A 16,530-nucleotide genomic window follows, 5' to 3' on the forward strand; every position below is an offset into this window, starting at 1 on the left:
AGTGTTCCCAAATTTTCATAAAATAAAATAAATAATAAATCAATAATTCTAATAAAATGTTCATTTTTAAGGAAAGTTACAAATATTTTCCTTTGAAATTTTAAGGATCTTTGGGTGAAAATGCGGACATCATTAGCTGAAAAATTAAAAGAAAAATATTCTATATTTGGCAGGAAATTCGTGTTTTACCGAAAGAGATTTGGCAACGCCTGTGGGCTCATATGGCGTTTTCCCTTAGCACTACAACATCGTTTTCTATGTTTGCTTAGCATCTGACGAGATTTGTGCTTCTGTTGCAGGTTTTTTAAATGCAAATCCGGATCCAGGGTTACGGGCGCCGGCCAACTACGGGTTGATGGATCAGCTGGCCGCGCTGCACTGGATCCAGGAGAACATCGCCGTGTTTGGAGGGGACCCGACCAACGTCACGTTGCTCGGCCATGGAACGGGGGCCGCCTGCGTCAACTTTTTGCTCACGTCCAACGCCGTTCCTGACGGTGAGTTTCCTCTTTTTCACCCGCGCTTAAACGTCCAACTCGTAATTGAATCCCTTAGTTCGGAAACAACCTATCTCGGAAAAGTTGGTATTCGATACACTGGAAAAAAAGTACATCGGATGTAGAGTCCAGACTCTTAAAAACATCGACAAGAAAAAATACTCTTGATTTAATCAGATTAAAGGTTAAATAAAAAACCAAGCCTCTTAATTTGAGCGGATTTCCTTTTGATTTAAGCTTAAATCCGATTGAATCAAGAGTCCTTTTTCTTGTCAACACTGAAAAAAATCGTTGGGATGTATCAAACCAATAAGTTGTGTTGAGCTATGTTGTGTTGATTGAAGTATACGAGTTGCATTAAATTGACACTACGAAGTTGGGTCAGGAGGCTTTGTGTTGGCGCAACACAATATTGTGTCATTTCAACCCAATTTTTCTTGAGTCAACACGGCTACTGTTGGCATGAATGAACACAATTTTTTGTAATGAGAGAACACAACTGATTGTCTCGAATTGAGAAAACGATTTTCTCGTATCAAGAAATCTTCATTGTGATACAATAACACAATAAAGTTTCTCAAATTGAGAGAACAATTAATTTGAATCAAGAAATCGTAGCTTTAACTTGATACAATGCCGTGTAGATCTTGGAGCAAACGAGGTGCCTTATAGCCAAAAGTTACTTTGGAGCCGAATAAATTCTACATACCACCAATACTATTTTATTCAAATATTTTGACATATTTTATTTTCTTTATATTTATCTCAATCTACTTTATTTTATTTTGTTTCTTTATACTAGTTACCATATATTTATTCATTTTTTGTTTTATTTCATTTTATTTATTTTTTATAAATTTATTTTTCTTAATTTTACTTCTTCCTTTGAAACTGCATAGAAATTTCCGAGAATATCATTGCTTTCAAACATGGAATTGGCGCTGAGGACGCTTATGAACGCTTAGTTACCCCACCATGTAAAGAGAGTTTCCGGAACTCCACTGCAGCGGCACTTGGGCGATCGCGGGGTTAAGTAACATCGGGCGTAGTTAGTACTTAGATGGGAGACCGTTTGGGAACGACCGTGATGCGGATAATTGTATAGAGATTTAATATCGCTCACGTGACGATAGGATGCCTCGGCACCAAATCCATTTAAGTTCCGTATTTAATCCTGTAACTTTTCACCTTTGCTTCAAGCTTTTTTTTTTTTTTCCAATGTAGGTTGTGTTGATTTAACACAACTACTTTCTTTGACTTGACCCAACTCAGAGTGTTAAGTGGTGACAACCTGTCTACTTGATCTGACACAACTATTTTCTTGATTTAACACTACGTTGTGTTCTGTAAAAATGGCCAATCCAACAGTTGTGCCAACCCAACACAACTCTGTGTTGATTTGACACCCCCCTTTTTTCGGTGAATGTTTTCATGAGTCTAGACTCTAGATCCAATGTGTTTTTTTCCAGTGTACATCAAACAGGTGAGATAGATCGTATTCGATCCATTAAACGGGCGAGATTGTATCGAAATCGATTGGTTCAAAACATAGACATAGCTTCAAAAGTCAATTGAGTAATCTGACGGAACGGGTTTTTGTGATAGAGTTTTTATTCGTCAGAGTACTAATTGGCCAAGAGCAGTGAAATTGCTTCGAAATTTCTCATTTTCAGCTAACCTGACAAATATCTTCAAATTTTGGTTTGAGGTTGTGTTCTATTGTCTCTAACCAAACGATACATCGTATCACCGTCGAATACGATCCATTCGATCGCTATCGATTGCTTCAGCATGTAAACACAGCCTCAAAAGTCAATTTAGAGATCTGAGTGAACGGGTCCTTTGTGACAGATTTTTTTCCCTTTGAGCCTAATGGTAATGAAAAGTAAAATTGTTAGGAATTTTCTCATTTTCAGCTTTTTTAACTTTAGACCAAACATTTTCTTTTATGGTTATGTTTTGTGCTATTGTTTTGAATCAAACGATACATCGAACCACTTTCGAATACGATCCAAAAGCGAATTTTTCAGGAGACGATAAAAACTGTGTAACGGCCCGAAAAAGACACGGTAAGAAAAAGTAACCAAAATTGAGTGAAAATGGGAATTAAAACGCGCATTAACACAAGCTTCTGGTTAATTTTTTGGGTTTTAGTTTGCGCTGTGTCAAATCGAACAAATCTCTGGGTTGAAGTGACCAAATCTTTGTGTTGAAAATCTGCGACCTCGTCACAAATTCGGCTCGGGCTGTTAGGATCGAACCTGGGTCACATGAATCAAATTCCAATGCGCTTGCCATTCTTAAGTCGCAACTTCTGACTGGTATCAAAACGACTCCCTGATGACCTGTGGGAGGACCGAGTTTTGTGGCGATTAGGCGTCGCAGAGCGCCAGAGAGCGCTGTAGAGCGACTCTCATGTATGTATCAAAACGACATTAATTTAGCGAGAAACTCCCCCCATCCCAGATGTTAGAGAGTAACATATAGTTTTGGTTGATTTAACCAAGAACACTGTGCAACAAAAAAAAAATGACTAAAATGTCTCCAGGACGAGATAAGGTGATCCTTATGTATTTTGAGGCGCTGAATCCGAATATGACCTCCGTTTTTTCCCATCACCCTCCACTTTTCCGGAAAAGTCGATTTTACCCGGAAAAATGGCCATTTTTGGGCATTTTTGGTGTTTTTGCGACTATTACCCCCTGCAGAATGTAAGTAAAATTTTTCTCCGGTACGAGAAACGGCTAATCCGATGTATTTTGAGCCGCTGAATCCGAAAATGACCTCCGTTTTTTCCCATCACCCTCCAGTTTTTCGGAAAAGCGACTTTTCCCCCGGAAAATGAGCAAATTTGAAGTATATTTGTCATGCATGCAATTTATTTGTATAAATTTTTCTGGACCCGTGGTACAGTCATTCTTATGTATTTTAAGCCGCTGAATCCGAATATGACCTCGGTTTTTTTCCATCACCCCCCAATTCTCCGGTAAAGTCGATTTTTCCGAGCCTAAATTTGTGTATAAGCTTTCCCGGACTCAAAGGGGATCAAAAATATATTTTAAACGTGTCCACGACGTGCGATACATCGATTTTTACGTATTTTGACTCGCTGAACCCGAATATGGTCTTGGATTTTTCCAATCACCCACGATTTTCCCGGAAAATCGATTTTCCTTGGAAAACTACCTTTTCCGGTGTTTTTTGGACGATTTTCCTGTTGTGAGGAGTCTAAGAAATTTTCTGAGATCCTCTCTAGGTCTCTTCTGCTATATTAAGAGCAACTGAATCCAAATTTGACCTCTATTCATCTCTGACAACCCCCCGTTTTCTAGAAAGTCCGATTTTTCAGGGAAAAAAGCTTTTCCGAACCGTCCCCACCTCCAGGGAAATTTGAAAATTTTTCCGCACGTGTGATACATCGATTCTTATGTAATTTGAGCTGGAAAACCCGAATATGACCTTAGAAATTCGTTATCACCCACCATTTTTACGGAAAATTCGATCTTTTGGGAAAAATGGGTATTTTTGACCATTTACGGTGTTTTTGCGACTGTTGCTCCTTGTGGAATGTGCGTAAGATTGTTCTTAGCTACAAATTAGATTGTGCATCAGGTATTGTGAGTCCCTGAGTACGGAAATGGCCTCTATTTTTTTCTATGAGCCCTCAGTTTTGTAAAAAAGACACTTTTTGCCGGGAGACTGAGTGAAATTGACTTATTTTAGTCTGGCATGCAATTCTTTATTTAAATAATTATCCTGGATCCGTGAAGGGGTGATTCTTATGTAGTTTCAGATGCTAAATCAGAATATGACCTCAAATTTTTCCCATCACCCTCCATTTTGTCGGAAAAGTAGATTTTTCTTGGAGAGCGTGTTTTTTGGTATATATCCGAAATTTTCCGAGAAAATCGAGTTTTTCGTAAAAATGGTGGGTGATAACGAATTTCTAAGGTCATATTCGGGTTTTCCAGCTCAAATTACATAAGAATCGATGTATCACACGTGCGGAAAAATTTTCAAATTTCCCTGGAGGTGGGGACGGTTCGGAAAAGCTTTTTTCCCTGAAAAATCGGACTTTCTAGAAAACGGGGGGTTGTCAGAGATGAATAGAGGTCAAATTTGGATTCAGTTGCTCTTAATATAGCAGAAGAGACCTAGAGAGGATCTCAGAAAATTTCTTAGACTCCTCACAACAGGAAAATCGTCCAAAAAACACCGAAAAAGGTAGTTTTCCAAGGAAAATCGATTTTCCGGGAAAATCGTGGGTGATCGGAAAAATCCAAGACCATATTCGGGTTCAGCGAGTCAAAATACGTAAAAATCGATGTATCGCACGTCGTGGACACGTTTAAAATATATTTTTGATCCCCTTTGAGTCCGGGAAAGCTTATACACAAATTTAGGCTCGGAAAAATCGACTTTACCGGAGAATTGGGGGGTGATGGAAAAAAACCGAGGTCATATTCGGATTCAGCGGCTTAAAATACATAAGAATGACTGTACCACGGGTCCAGAAAAATTTATACAAATAAATTGCATGCATGACAAATATACTTCAAATTTGCTCATTTTCCGGGGGAAAAGTCGCTTTTCCGAAAAACTGGAGGGTGATGGGAAAAAACGGAGGTCATTTTCGGACTCAGCGGCTCAAAATACATCGGATTAGCCGTTTCTCGTACCGGAGAAAAATTTTACCTACATTCTGCAGGGGGTAATAGTCGCAAAAACACCAAAAATGCCCAAAAATGGCCATTTTTCCGGGTAAAATCGACTTTTCCGGAAAAGTGGAGGGTGATGGGAAAAAACGGAGGTCATATTCGGATTCAGCGCCTCAAAATACATAAGGATCACCTTATCTCGTCCTGGAGACATTTTAGTCATTTTTTTTTGTTGCACAGTGGAATCTGGCCGATCAATCACGATCCTTTCGTTGGTATGACCAGAAAAAATTAACCGTAAGTAATCATGAATACGTTATTTTCATTTGTGTAGAGACTTGTGGATTTGTTGAGTATTGTTGAGGTGTTGACTTTTTCTGAGAGGAAAATAGGTAGGTGGCGAATCTTTAATTCTAAAGCCTCAGTCATGATATATTGAAAATTAGACAGCCTAGGATCACTGAACGATTGATTATAATACTTCGCACAGAGTATGTTCAACCCTCTTGTGACAGGAATGTGCTGATTTTTCCAGAGTAGTATTCCTTTTGAAGTGCTTTCATAAACATATTTTCCGGTTCTTCCGCTGTGACTCTGTGCAAAAACGAGGAGTTATCTCTCGTGAATACTGAGAATGAGAGTCTGCCTCGTGCTTTGTGACTTGTGTGCTCGAACGCAGGTTGACAAATCTCTTCAGAAAATACTGTTTTTTGAGGGATGGAGTATTTAGTGCCCAGAGGCGGGGTTCCGTCTGTTCTTGTTAAGAAAAAGAGCACAGCAGACTCTCAATACAAAGTATGTTATTTAATTATAAGCGATAAATTGGCTGTTGAAAATTTTAGTACGTTTCATATCTTCTTTGTACTTAATAGCGTAATTTTAAACGAGATATTTCGCGTTCCGATGGAAATTTCAGCAGTTTAAATCGAATCCATTTTTAGTTATTTCGGGCACGATCAGGAGCAAATCCAAAATTGGGCATCTTGTAGTAGCTCGAAAATCTTGAAATTGAACTCGAAAGGGTTGATGAACGGAAAGTCACGTGAGAAAATGGGATGGTTAAATTTTTGTTCCAAATTTGTTAAATCGTCTTTATTCGCTCTTTAGAATGGGTTTGAGGTTTCGAACAACAAATTTTGGCTGAAAACTTTTTTAAATTATGTCTCCACAACCATCTATCATATCTTTAATTGTCAGGGAATTTCGCCAAAATGTGCCAGGGAAATATCAGGGAATTTCATTTTTCAAATTCTGCGGCAACCCCGTATGGGCAGAGGGGCCGGGGTTTGTTTACGTTGGTCCAACTTTAGGGCTCCATGATAGCCGACCAATCAGAGAGCGGCACACTTTTTCTGCAATAAAAGGTTTGCGATGGCAATACTCTCCCGTATACACGCACTCTTCTGCCGTGCTAAGGAAAAACGCCCTATGAACATTCGAGAGTTGCCAAATTTCCCCGAGTAAAACATGTATTTTTAGAGAAAGATATGAATATTTGTCCTTGAAATTTTTAGTGACTTAAGGTGAAACTGCGAACAAAATTATCTGGAAAATTGGTAGGAAAATATTCATAAGTTTACCAGGAAATTCGTGCTTTATAAAAGAAAATTTGGCAACGCCAGAAGGTTCATACGGCGTTTTTCCTTAGCGCAGCAGTATACAGGTACTCTAATGCACCCTCGTTAGGATACCGTGTGAATCTGGCAAAGCAGGGGCGTGAGTAGCCGAGCAGAAACCTCTTCTACTCGCACACGGCGCTGTGCTGTGGGAATGGATGTTTACGCGGTGCCACGGGAGTAGCTTGAAAGGCAGCCTCTCTTCAAAATGGCAATAAAAATCCTGGATATGCATCGTATGTTTAATTCATGGAACTGATTGATGAAGTAGGGACCCCCACAGGATACGGACGATCCTCGAATAATATCTTACGTTGCCGCTCCGCCCCGAATTCATCGACACACCGACTCGCGAAAATGTTTACTTCGATTGCGGTGCGCTCAAAATAGTCATGGTTGCCGCACAGTCAAGGAAAACCGGGAAATGTAAGGGAAAATGACGACAATGTCAAGAAAAATTTCTTATATCACCTTCATTTGCTTTCTAGAATGGGTTTGAGGTTCCGAACAACAAATTTTGCCCGAAAACTATTTTCAATTATGCCTTCTTAAGCATCCGTCAAATTGTCAGGAATTCCACCAAAATATGTCAGGGAAATCAGGGAAATGTAAGGGAATTTCATGTTCTAAATTCTGTGGCAACCCTGGACAGTATTATTGAGGGGCTTGGAGGACAAGGCGCATAAACGCAATTTTTGAAAAATCGAGATATTAATGATTTCAAGTGAACCTTGTCTTAATGCGTATCCCGTGAAAAATTCGCTCTCAAATTCCAATTTTCAAGCATCAAAAAGCCAGTTTGAACTTTCTGGATCCATGTAATTTCGAAACTTCAAACACGTATTTCTCAAAATAGCAAAAACTGCGCTTATGCGCCTTGTCCTTCAAGCCCCTCATATATCAGAGGCCTTACATTCGTACCTCGTTTAGCGGTCCATTCTCCGCCTGGGAAAGGACGGCATGGAAATATGGAATGATACAAAAATGCCTTCATCCCGGGGCCGCTCTCAGCGCGGCGGCAAGGCGAAGGCTGAAAATATTGGCCGACCATAAAACTATGGCCCGGGCCGCCCTGGCCCGTCACCCGGGGATTTTTATCGATGCTCCCGGTGTTTGCTAACAGGTCGTGTGTTGAATAAAAATAATGCAAACAAAATCAAACGCAAACAAATACAAGGCCGGGCCGGGGAAGAAGGAAACTTGATATAGCTATTCTTCCTTCTTCTCCTCGGGAAATTGCCTCTCCAAACACCCACCTTTTATCGGCCGGCTCTGCGGGGCTCACACAGGCCGACGCACAGTGTCATTGCGCCTTCGGTTTTCTGGCGTGTTACTGTTTAAGCACGCAGGATCTCTTTTTGCCTGACTGTCCGAATGAAGGCGGAATACATGGCTTGCCTCCGTCTTAAAGTGGTAGAAAACTCTACCCTCATTAGTTAATTTGAGGGGCTTGGAAGACAAGGCGCATAAGTGCAGTTTCTGACATTGAGATTTTCATGAACTCAACTAAATCTAGTTTGAAAGTATATTTTGTGAATAATTCATAACTTAAATCCAACTTTAAAGCATCAAAAAATGAGTGTAAAAAAACTCTCAGGCACGCAACTATCACGTATTAGTTCCTTTTCATTCAATAGATTTACACATAGTTCCTTGTAGCATAAATACGTCAATTTGTAAATTTGGACTGAATTTTGCGATAAGGAACTACAACTTTTCGCTCTTATGTAAGAACAACCATGTGCTCAAGGAAACTAATGGTACATACGTAGTATCTAAACTGAGCCAAATTTAATAGTCCCTAATGGAAAAATGTAGTCTAATAATCCTCGGTGATCGATTTATTGTATGTACACGGTGAAACTTCATAATCAAAAATTCCGTTTGCAGCGTCGCAAAATTTCAGCTCTCATTTTATCTCATCAAAAAAAGAAGGAATCAACAATGTTCCTTGAAAATTTCACACGTAGTCTTCACTTCATACTGAGTAAAACAATTACGAGATGACGTTTAAATATTGTCTTTCTCAGAAAATAAATTACGACAGAAAGCTTAACACCGAAAAAAAGAGGTGCTGTAGTAACATCCTGGATGTTAAAAAAACGTGCGTCAACTCTTGGATGTTGTCATTACCACTCTGGCTGTAAAAGTAACATCTTAGGATGTTACTTTTACATCCTATCATGCTACGTCAACTGCCAGAGTGTTAATAGCAATATCCAAGAGTTGTAGCACTTTTTTTAACAACCGTAACATCCGGGATGTTAATACAGCACCCTTTTTTCGGTGATTACAACATCACCAGCTTAAATTCGCGTTTTTGCAGCTGTACCGTCGATACGATCTTATTGTGCGAGGGTCAGTATCGGCTGAATTCTCTGATCCCCGCCCACCTGACTGGAAATATTTCTCCGCTCCTTCGCGTGTTATCCCGTGTCCCTGTGTTTTCTCCCATGAAATGCTGGTCCGCCATGTTAGTGAAGCTCATCAAAACTTATTACCCATCGCCCGGCTCTTTCCATCGCTCCTCTGACGTAAAGGCGCATCTATCTTTCTTCATGAGCCCTGGAAAGCATGGCATTATACGGACAAGAAAGCTCACGTAGAAATTGAGATACGCCCTTACGTCAAAGGGGCTACGTTTTACGAGAGACATAAGCGAGCGTACAACGTCATTGTCAGTTGCGCGGCAAAACGGTCCGCTCCCTCGATTTGTGAATAATAATGTCCCGCTGTTAAAAGTCCCTCGAATTTTTATGTCGGGGTATTTCATTTCTCCGGCTCTGGGAAGGGGTTTTCGATGTGAGAAAGATCGTGCGATCCTTCGGCAAAATGAGTCGAGGAGCACGGATAAGTGAACAACGAGATGTGCTCCGAAAGAACTTGATTCAATTTGATTTTAATCCAAAAAGGTGAAATACGTTAATCATCTTGCTCAGTTCAGTTGGTTTGTTGTAGTTGTCGCAGGCTTTGGTCTATGATCGGGAGGTTCCGGGCTCGCTTCCCGGCCGGGTGACCCGAGTTTTATGGTCTTAAACAACGTTTACCTGGGACTAACTTGATTAGGGACTAAGAGGGGATGGGACTTAACTGATGATAAGACAGTGCGCTGATCGCACTGTGTTTGGTGCAATGCTTGAAGTATTCCTGCAGTATTGTAGGCGCTATGCGTTTCACGCCCACCGCTCCTGACCGCACTGTGTTTGGCGCAATGGGTGAAGTATTCATGCAGTCTTGTAGGCGCTATATGTGTTACAATAGTGTTACATGCCGACCGCTGCGCCGAGGGCTTGTCCTTTTCATCTCAAGTCCTCGTCATCATTCCTCTCTGCGCTAAGCTTAAGGCCAAATAGCGTGTTTAGTTCCTCTCTTAACTCGACTAATTAAAGATGCTGTCTCTTGTACCAGCGGAAAACGACAAAATTAGATATTACTATACTCTCAGGAAAGAGAAATTTTGTCCCCTTTTCTCATTCATAATTTTTTTTCTGAATCCGATTTTTTTATACCTACATGCAAAAAAATTGCAAAATTTGCCGCCATGGGCCACGGCCCATGTGGCCACCCCCTTAATCCGGCCCTGCCATGGACTACCTTAACGAGTTTAGAGACACTGCTCTTTTTGAAAGAATTATATGCATATCTTTCCTTGAAATTTTCAGTTATTTTAGATCAAAGTGTGAACAATATTGTCTGAAAAATTGGAGGAAAAAAAATGCAGAATTTACCCAGCAAATTGTGTTTCACTGCAAGAAATATGACTACATTTGAAGGCTCATACGACGTTTTTCCTTGGCACAGCAGTATTGTTGACCCTTTTCTTTTAACTCACTAACCTTGTTTTGTTTCTTGTCGACAGGCGTCCTGTTCCACCGAGCAATATTGATGAGCGGCTCGTCGCTGAGTCCATGGGCCTTGGTTCGAGACCCCTCGCGGTGGTCGCGGGAGATCGCGGAGCAGGCCGGCTGCAATCCTCAACTGCCTCACACCCTCCTCCTCAAGTGTCTGCGGGACAAGCCTCTGGCCAACCTCACCGCAGCCCACTTGAAAGACGTGCCTCCCTTCACCGCCACGTTCGGTCCCAGCGTCGACGGTGTAATCATAGATACGGGACTTAATCAAATTAGTAAACAAGGTCAGTCACAAATTTCCCTTCATTCCACAATTTTCCTTGATCATATTTTCGTAAAATCTTGTTGAGAAAACATTCATTATAGGCCTAAAATTCTATCGTGATAGCAAAGAGAGCAGTAAGTGCAAACATGAAGTTTTGAAAGAACGGGCCTGGAAGCTTCTGACCGGAAAAATTTTATTGAAAGAAGCTTCCATTCTTTATCAAATTGCTAGTAATCGTCCGAAAAACTCGTAAAAACCGTTTGGATGATTGAAAATCGACTGATTTCGTTTCCATTCCATAAAAAGGGTATTTTTAATTTTCATGCTAGGTTACTGTTAGGCAAGACAACCGTAATTGCTATATCTTCTGCATACTTTCGTGTTTGCGTTTTGGACACACAACAAACACATTTTCAGGTTAGAAATTGGCACCAAAGTACGCTTTTACATACAAATCTACCTGTTCGGTTTCAAAAATTCGACCAGGCAAACTGTGTTACTCAGGAGTCACAATAGTTGCTCGTAGCGGTGAGCTACGATCCATCCTCCAAGAGACAATATTCCTACGGTGATTTTTTGTTTTTCAGACTCGAGTCATCAACAATTAGAATATAACCTCAAGTTATGTTAGGTTCGTATTGGCTCGACCGATCATCAACAAAAATACGCTTTCACGTGCGAATCTTTCCGTTCGCCTTCAAAAATTCGACCAGCCAAACTGTGTTACTCAGGAGTCACAATAGTTGCTCGTAGCGGTGGGCTATAGATCCATCATCCAAGAGGCAATATTCCTACGTTGATTTTTTGTTTTTCAGACTCAAGTCATCAACAATTAGAATATAACCTCAAGTTAGGTTAGGTTCGTATTGGCTCGACCGATCACCAACAATAATACGCTTTTACGTGCGAATCTATCCGTTCGACCAAGCAAACTGTGTTACTCAGGAGTCACAACAGGTGCTATTGGCTGTTCCAGCAAATTGGCAAAATTGTCTTTTCTCCATTTAAATCTATAGAAATGTATCGATTCTTGGAGGGGTCAGGCGCTCCGACAAGAATCGATTATTTAGCACAGGTTTAAATGGAGGAAATCCGGTGTTGCCAAATTGATGGATCCGCCTCTGTTCATTGTTGGAATTAATCGAAGCTTACCTTAATTATTTTCCATGTATACTGAATTTCTAGTTCTATTTCTGTGCGTGACGTCAGTGTGGGGGTGTCGAATCAGCAGTACAAAATTTAATCAAAATCAAATTGTTAATTCTTGAAATAAATAAGCATTCTGCTTGTAGCAATTCCTTACAATTTTATTTTCAATTCCTTCCAATCCCATACCAACCCATACAATTCTTTCCACAAAGACACCGCAAACGAGATATGTGATTGCGAACTATGCCAACCTAACCTGAATTGGACGTATTTATACGAAAGGGAACTAAGCGCCAAATTTCCAAATTTCAGTTTTTAACGGATCTGGATTCTCCATGTAATAGGCTGCTCTCACACGTAAATATGCCCCCAAAATACCAATTTCATCCCCTGGAATCAGCCCCTGAAAAATCGCAAAACAGGGAATCAGCGATTACGAATAAAATCAAAAGGAACTATATGTAATTCCCTTTGATTTAATGCGCTAACCCGGATTCCGAATTAAATCAAAAGGCGCTATCTCCACTTGAATCACTTGATGGACGCGCGCGCGGCGAAGCTTGGTGGAAACTTCTTGGTGAAACTTGGTATCAGGGGGTATTTTCGGACGGGAAATTCGAATTTCGGGTCAAATTTTGAAAATTCAGAAATCCAAGATGGCGGACATGGCCTAAAATGCTATCTCGGCCCCTGTCCAGCCGATCTTGGTGAAACTTGGGATCAGGGGGTATTTTCGCATGGGAAACTCGAATTTCGGGTCAAATTTTGAAAATTCAGAAATCCAAGATGGCGGATGTGGCCTAAAATGCTATCTCGGCCCCTATCCAGCCGATCTTGGTGAAACTTGGGATCAGGGGGTATTTTCGCATGGGAAACTCGAATTTCGGGTCAAATTTTGAAAATTCAGAAATCCAAGATGGCGGATGTGGCCTAAAATGCTATCTCGGCCCCTATCCAGCTGATCTTGGTGAAACTTGGTATCAGGGGGTATTTTCGGACGGGAGACTCGAATTTCGGGTCAAATTTCGAAAATTCAGAAATCCAAGATGGCGGACATGGCCTAAAATGCTATCTCGGCCCCTGTCCAGCTGATCTTGGTGAAACTTGGTATCAGGGGGTATTTTCGGACGGGAAACTTGAATTTCGGGTCAAATTTTAAAATTTCATAAATTCAAGATGGCGGATGTGGCCTAAAATGTTATCTCCTATTTAAACGCGCATCGCCAAAAAATCCCAGATGTCGTCCCCTGCACTGAAAAAAAAGTATCACAATCTCAACTATACCTCCAGCTGAACTTGGCGCCAACCATAAGAGTAGTTACACCCGCTAAAAGTGTAAAGGCACCAGCGAGCGGTATAGTTTATCCAACCACTTTTTTAGCCGACTTGACTATATACCTCTGAATTGTGCAACCTGCAACTACTCTTAATATGTGGCGCCAAAATCAGCCAGATGTATAGTTGGGATTGTAATACTTTTTTTTCCGTGTGAGTGACGGTCACATATCGACCGTGCGTTCCCTCTGGCTCGATCGATGTCAGTGTGCACAGACATGGACAAGGGGCTTTTAACGAGCGAACAAATTAACGAACCCATCGGAATCACTTAATTTTCATTAAAATCGCTGTTAGGTACTTTATTGGAATCGGAACAGTATTTAGAAATTCATGAGTATTAAGAGCGCGCTGGAAGGATTACGTGGTCAAAAGCGTGACCGTCACCTAGGGGTTCGTCAGGCCCCATCTTGACTTCCTCGGAGACGCGATTTTAAATGGGAGCTCAGATTACGCAACTTCGAACTTGTTTTCCATGGGTTAATAATGTTTCAAAAAATCGGAGAAAATTCCAGCGAACTGTGCGTACTCAATCCTCCAAAAAAATGCAAAAATTAAAAATTACTGAATAACCTCATTGTTAAAATTTTAAACTCCGATATGGCGGATGTGGCCTTCAACAATAGCTCAATGCCTGAATCGTTTGTGTGAAGTTCGGTATTAGGGGCTCGAAATGACAACAGAAACTGTTTTATTTAGATACGAAAATTTTAACATAGGTAATCAGCACATGAAGGGAATTCACGATCCGACGCTGCTAGGTAAACTACGCACCTCGACGAGGTGGTGTATTGTGAACGTACACGGAGAAAAAAACTTCGTGCGTGGGACCCGAAGTTTAGGTCATATGGATCTGTGAAGTTTTCGGATTGAGCATCTGAACACTTTCGGTCCAGCTGCTGAGGTTTTGATCACACATCTGAGACTTCAGTTCTTACATCTAAAGTACTTCGGTTTTCACATCCGAAAATTTCGGTTCTCACATCCGAAAAACTTCGGTTCTCACACCTGAAGACTTCAGACGTAAGAACTGAAGTTTCAGATGTGTGATCCGAACCTCGACAGCTAGACCTAAAGTGTTCAGATGCTCAATCCGAAAACTTCAGAGATCCATATGACCCAAACTTCGGGTCCCACGCACGAGTTTTTTTCTCCGTGTAGAGTGCCATATATTTAAAGTTTACAAACGTGGAAATTTCCACATCTCATCCACATTGGCAAGATGCGGCGGGAAAGCAGATTGAGGTTAGGTTGGTATATTTGGGCTCCCACCACCTCCGGCCTTCACAACCCGGCCCGTGCGCTTTACGCAGGTTCATTGGCGGCCATTCTAGACGTGTAGTGCGTTTGTTTAAGAAATAGATATCATTTTAAGCCACATCCGCCATCTTGGATTTCTGAATTTTCAAAATTTGACCCGAAATTCGAGTTTCCCGTCCGAAAATACTCCCCGATGCCAAGTTTCACCAAGATCGGCTGGACAGGGGCCGAGATAGCATTTTAGGCCATGTCTGCCATCTTGGATTTCTGAATTTTCAAAATCTGACCCGAAATTCGAATTTCCCGTCCGAAAATACCCCCTGATACCAAGTTTCACCAAGATCGGCTGGATAGGGGCCGAGATAGCATTTTAGGCCACATCCGCCATCTTGGATTTCTGAATTTTCAAAATTTGACCCGAAATTCGAGTTTCCCGTCCGAAAATACTCCCCGATGCCAAGTTTCACCAAGATCGGCTGGACAGGGGCCGAGATAGCATTTTAGGCCATGTCTGCCATCTTGGATTTCTGAATTTTCGAAATTTGACCCGAAATTCGAATTTCCCGTCCGAAAATACCCCCTGATACCAAGTTTCACCAAGATCAGCTGGATAGGGGCCGAGATAGCATTTTAGGCCACATCCGCCATCTTGGATTTCTGAATTTTCAAAATTTGACCCGAAATTCGAGTTTCCCATGCGAAAATACCCCCTGATCCCAAGTTTCACCAAGATCGGCTGGACAGGGGCCGAGATAGCATTTTAGGCCATGTCCGCCATCTTGGATTTCTGAATTTTCAAAATTTGACCCGAAATTCGAATTTCCCGTCCGAAAATACCCCCTGATACCAAGTTTCACCAAGATCGGCTGGATAGGGGCCGAGATAGCATTTTAGGCCATGTCCGCCATCTTGGATTTCTGAATTTTCAAAATTTGACCCGAAATTCGAGTTTCCCGTCCAAAAATACCCCCCGGTACTAAATTTCACCAAGTTTCCACCAAGCTTCACCGCGCGCGCGTCAATCAAGTGATTCAAGTGGAGATAGCGCCTTTTGATTTAATTCGGAATCCGGGTTAGCGCATTAAATCAAATGGACCTACGTGCAAAAATCCCCTATATCTCGCTTAATACGCATTTTTTCCTAATTTTGGCAACGTACGTAATTAGAGGAACTCTTTAGCTTTCAAACACGCTAAAGTAAACCAAAATCGGTCCATTAGTACGGAAACGCCAATTGTTTTAGTCAAACTTGCTTTACTGAGAAGTTTGGAAATGGCGTTTAGCGCCTTTTCACATAAATACGTCCAATTGCATCCACCAAATTGCTGGATCCGCCTCTGATAGTTGCTCGTAGCGGTGAGCTATAGATCCATCCTCCCAGAGGCAATATTCCTACGGTGATTTTTGGTTTTTCAGACTCGAGTCATCAGCAATTAGAATATAACCTGGGGAGCGGTCCGGGGCGGCCGGAGGAGGTGCGGCAGGAGAAGGAGGACGCGCTCATTGCCGGCGGCTACGCCCACGTCGTCCTCAACGACCCGATCATGCGCAAGAACATGATCTCCAAGCTCTCCAGGTACGACCTCCTCATCGGCGTCACCAGGGCCGAGGCCTTCTTCACCTTCAACGCCGACGACATCCAGTACGGCATCGAGGCCGACCGCAGGTCCAAAATCCTCACGAGCTTTGTCAAAAACACTTATAGGTAAGACATCCCATCACTACGCTAAAAAGTGTAACGTCCACTAAAAAAAGAGTTCCGGACTGATGTTAAAATGACACAGTACCAGTTTTATAAAATTTGGGTGTTTCAGATTCTTATTTGGACGTATTTCTGTCAAACGGAACTAAGCGCCAATTTGAGTTCCTTTTAAGGAATTTAGAATGCCGGATAGCGCG

General features: G+C 41.5%; 1 protein-coding gene across 1 annotated transcript in view; it reads left to right on the forward strand.

The window, feature by feature from the left end:
• The first annotated feature begins 263 nt into the window (after nucleotides 1-263).
• Nucleotides 264-16,530, forward strand: part of LOC109039116 (neuroligin-2) — a 40,452-nt gene continuing 24,185 nt past the window's right edge. The window contains exons 1-3 of the mRNA XM_072303292.1: nucleotides 264-497; nucleotides 10,631-10,906; nucleotides 16,048-16,336. Coding sequence (XP_072159393.1) covers nucleotides 356-497; nucleotides 10,631-10,906; nucleotides 16,048-16,336 — 707 coding nt within the window. The 5' untranslated portion in view covers nucleotides 264-355. The remainder of the gene's footprint in view (nucleotides 498-10,630; nucleotides 10,907-16,047; nucleotides 16,337-16,530) is intronic.

This window comes from Bemisia tabaci, chromosome 8 (genome assembly GCF_918797505.1).
Source record: "Bemisia tabaci chromosome 8, PGI_BMITA_v3".
In the NCBI taxonomy this organism is placed as follows: domain Eukaryota; kingdom Metazoa; phylum Arthropoda; class Insecta; order Hemiptera; family Aleyrodidae; genus Bemisia; species Bemisia tabaci.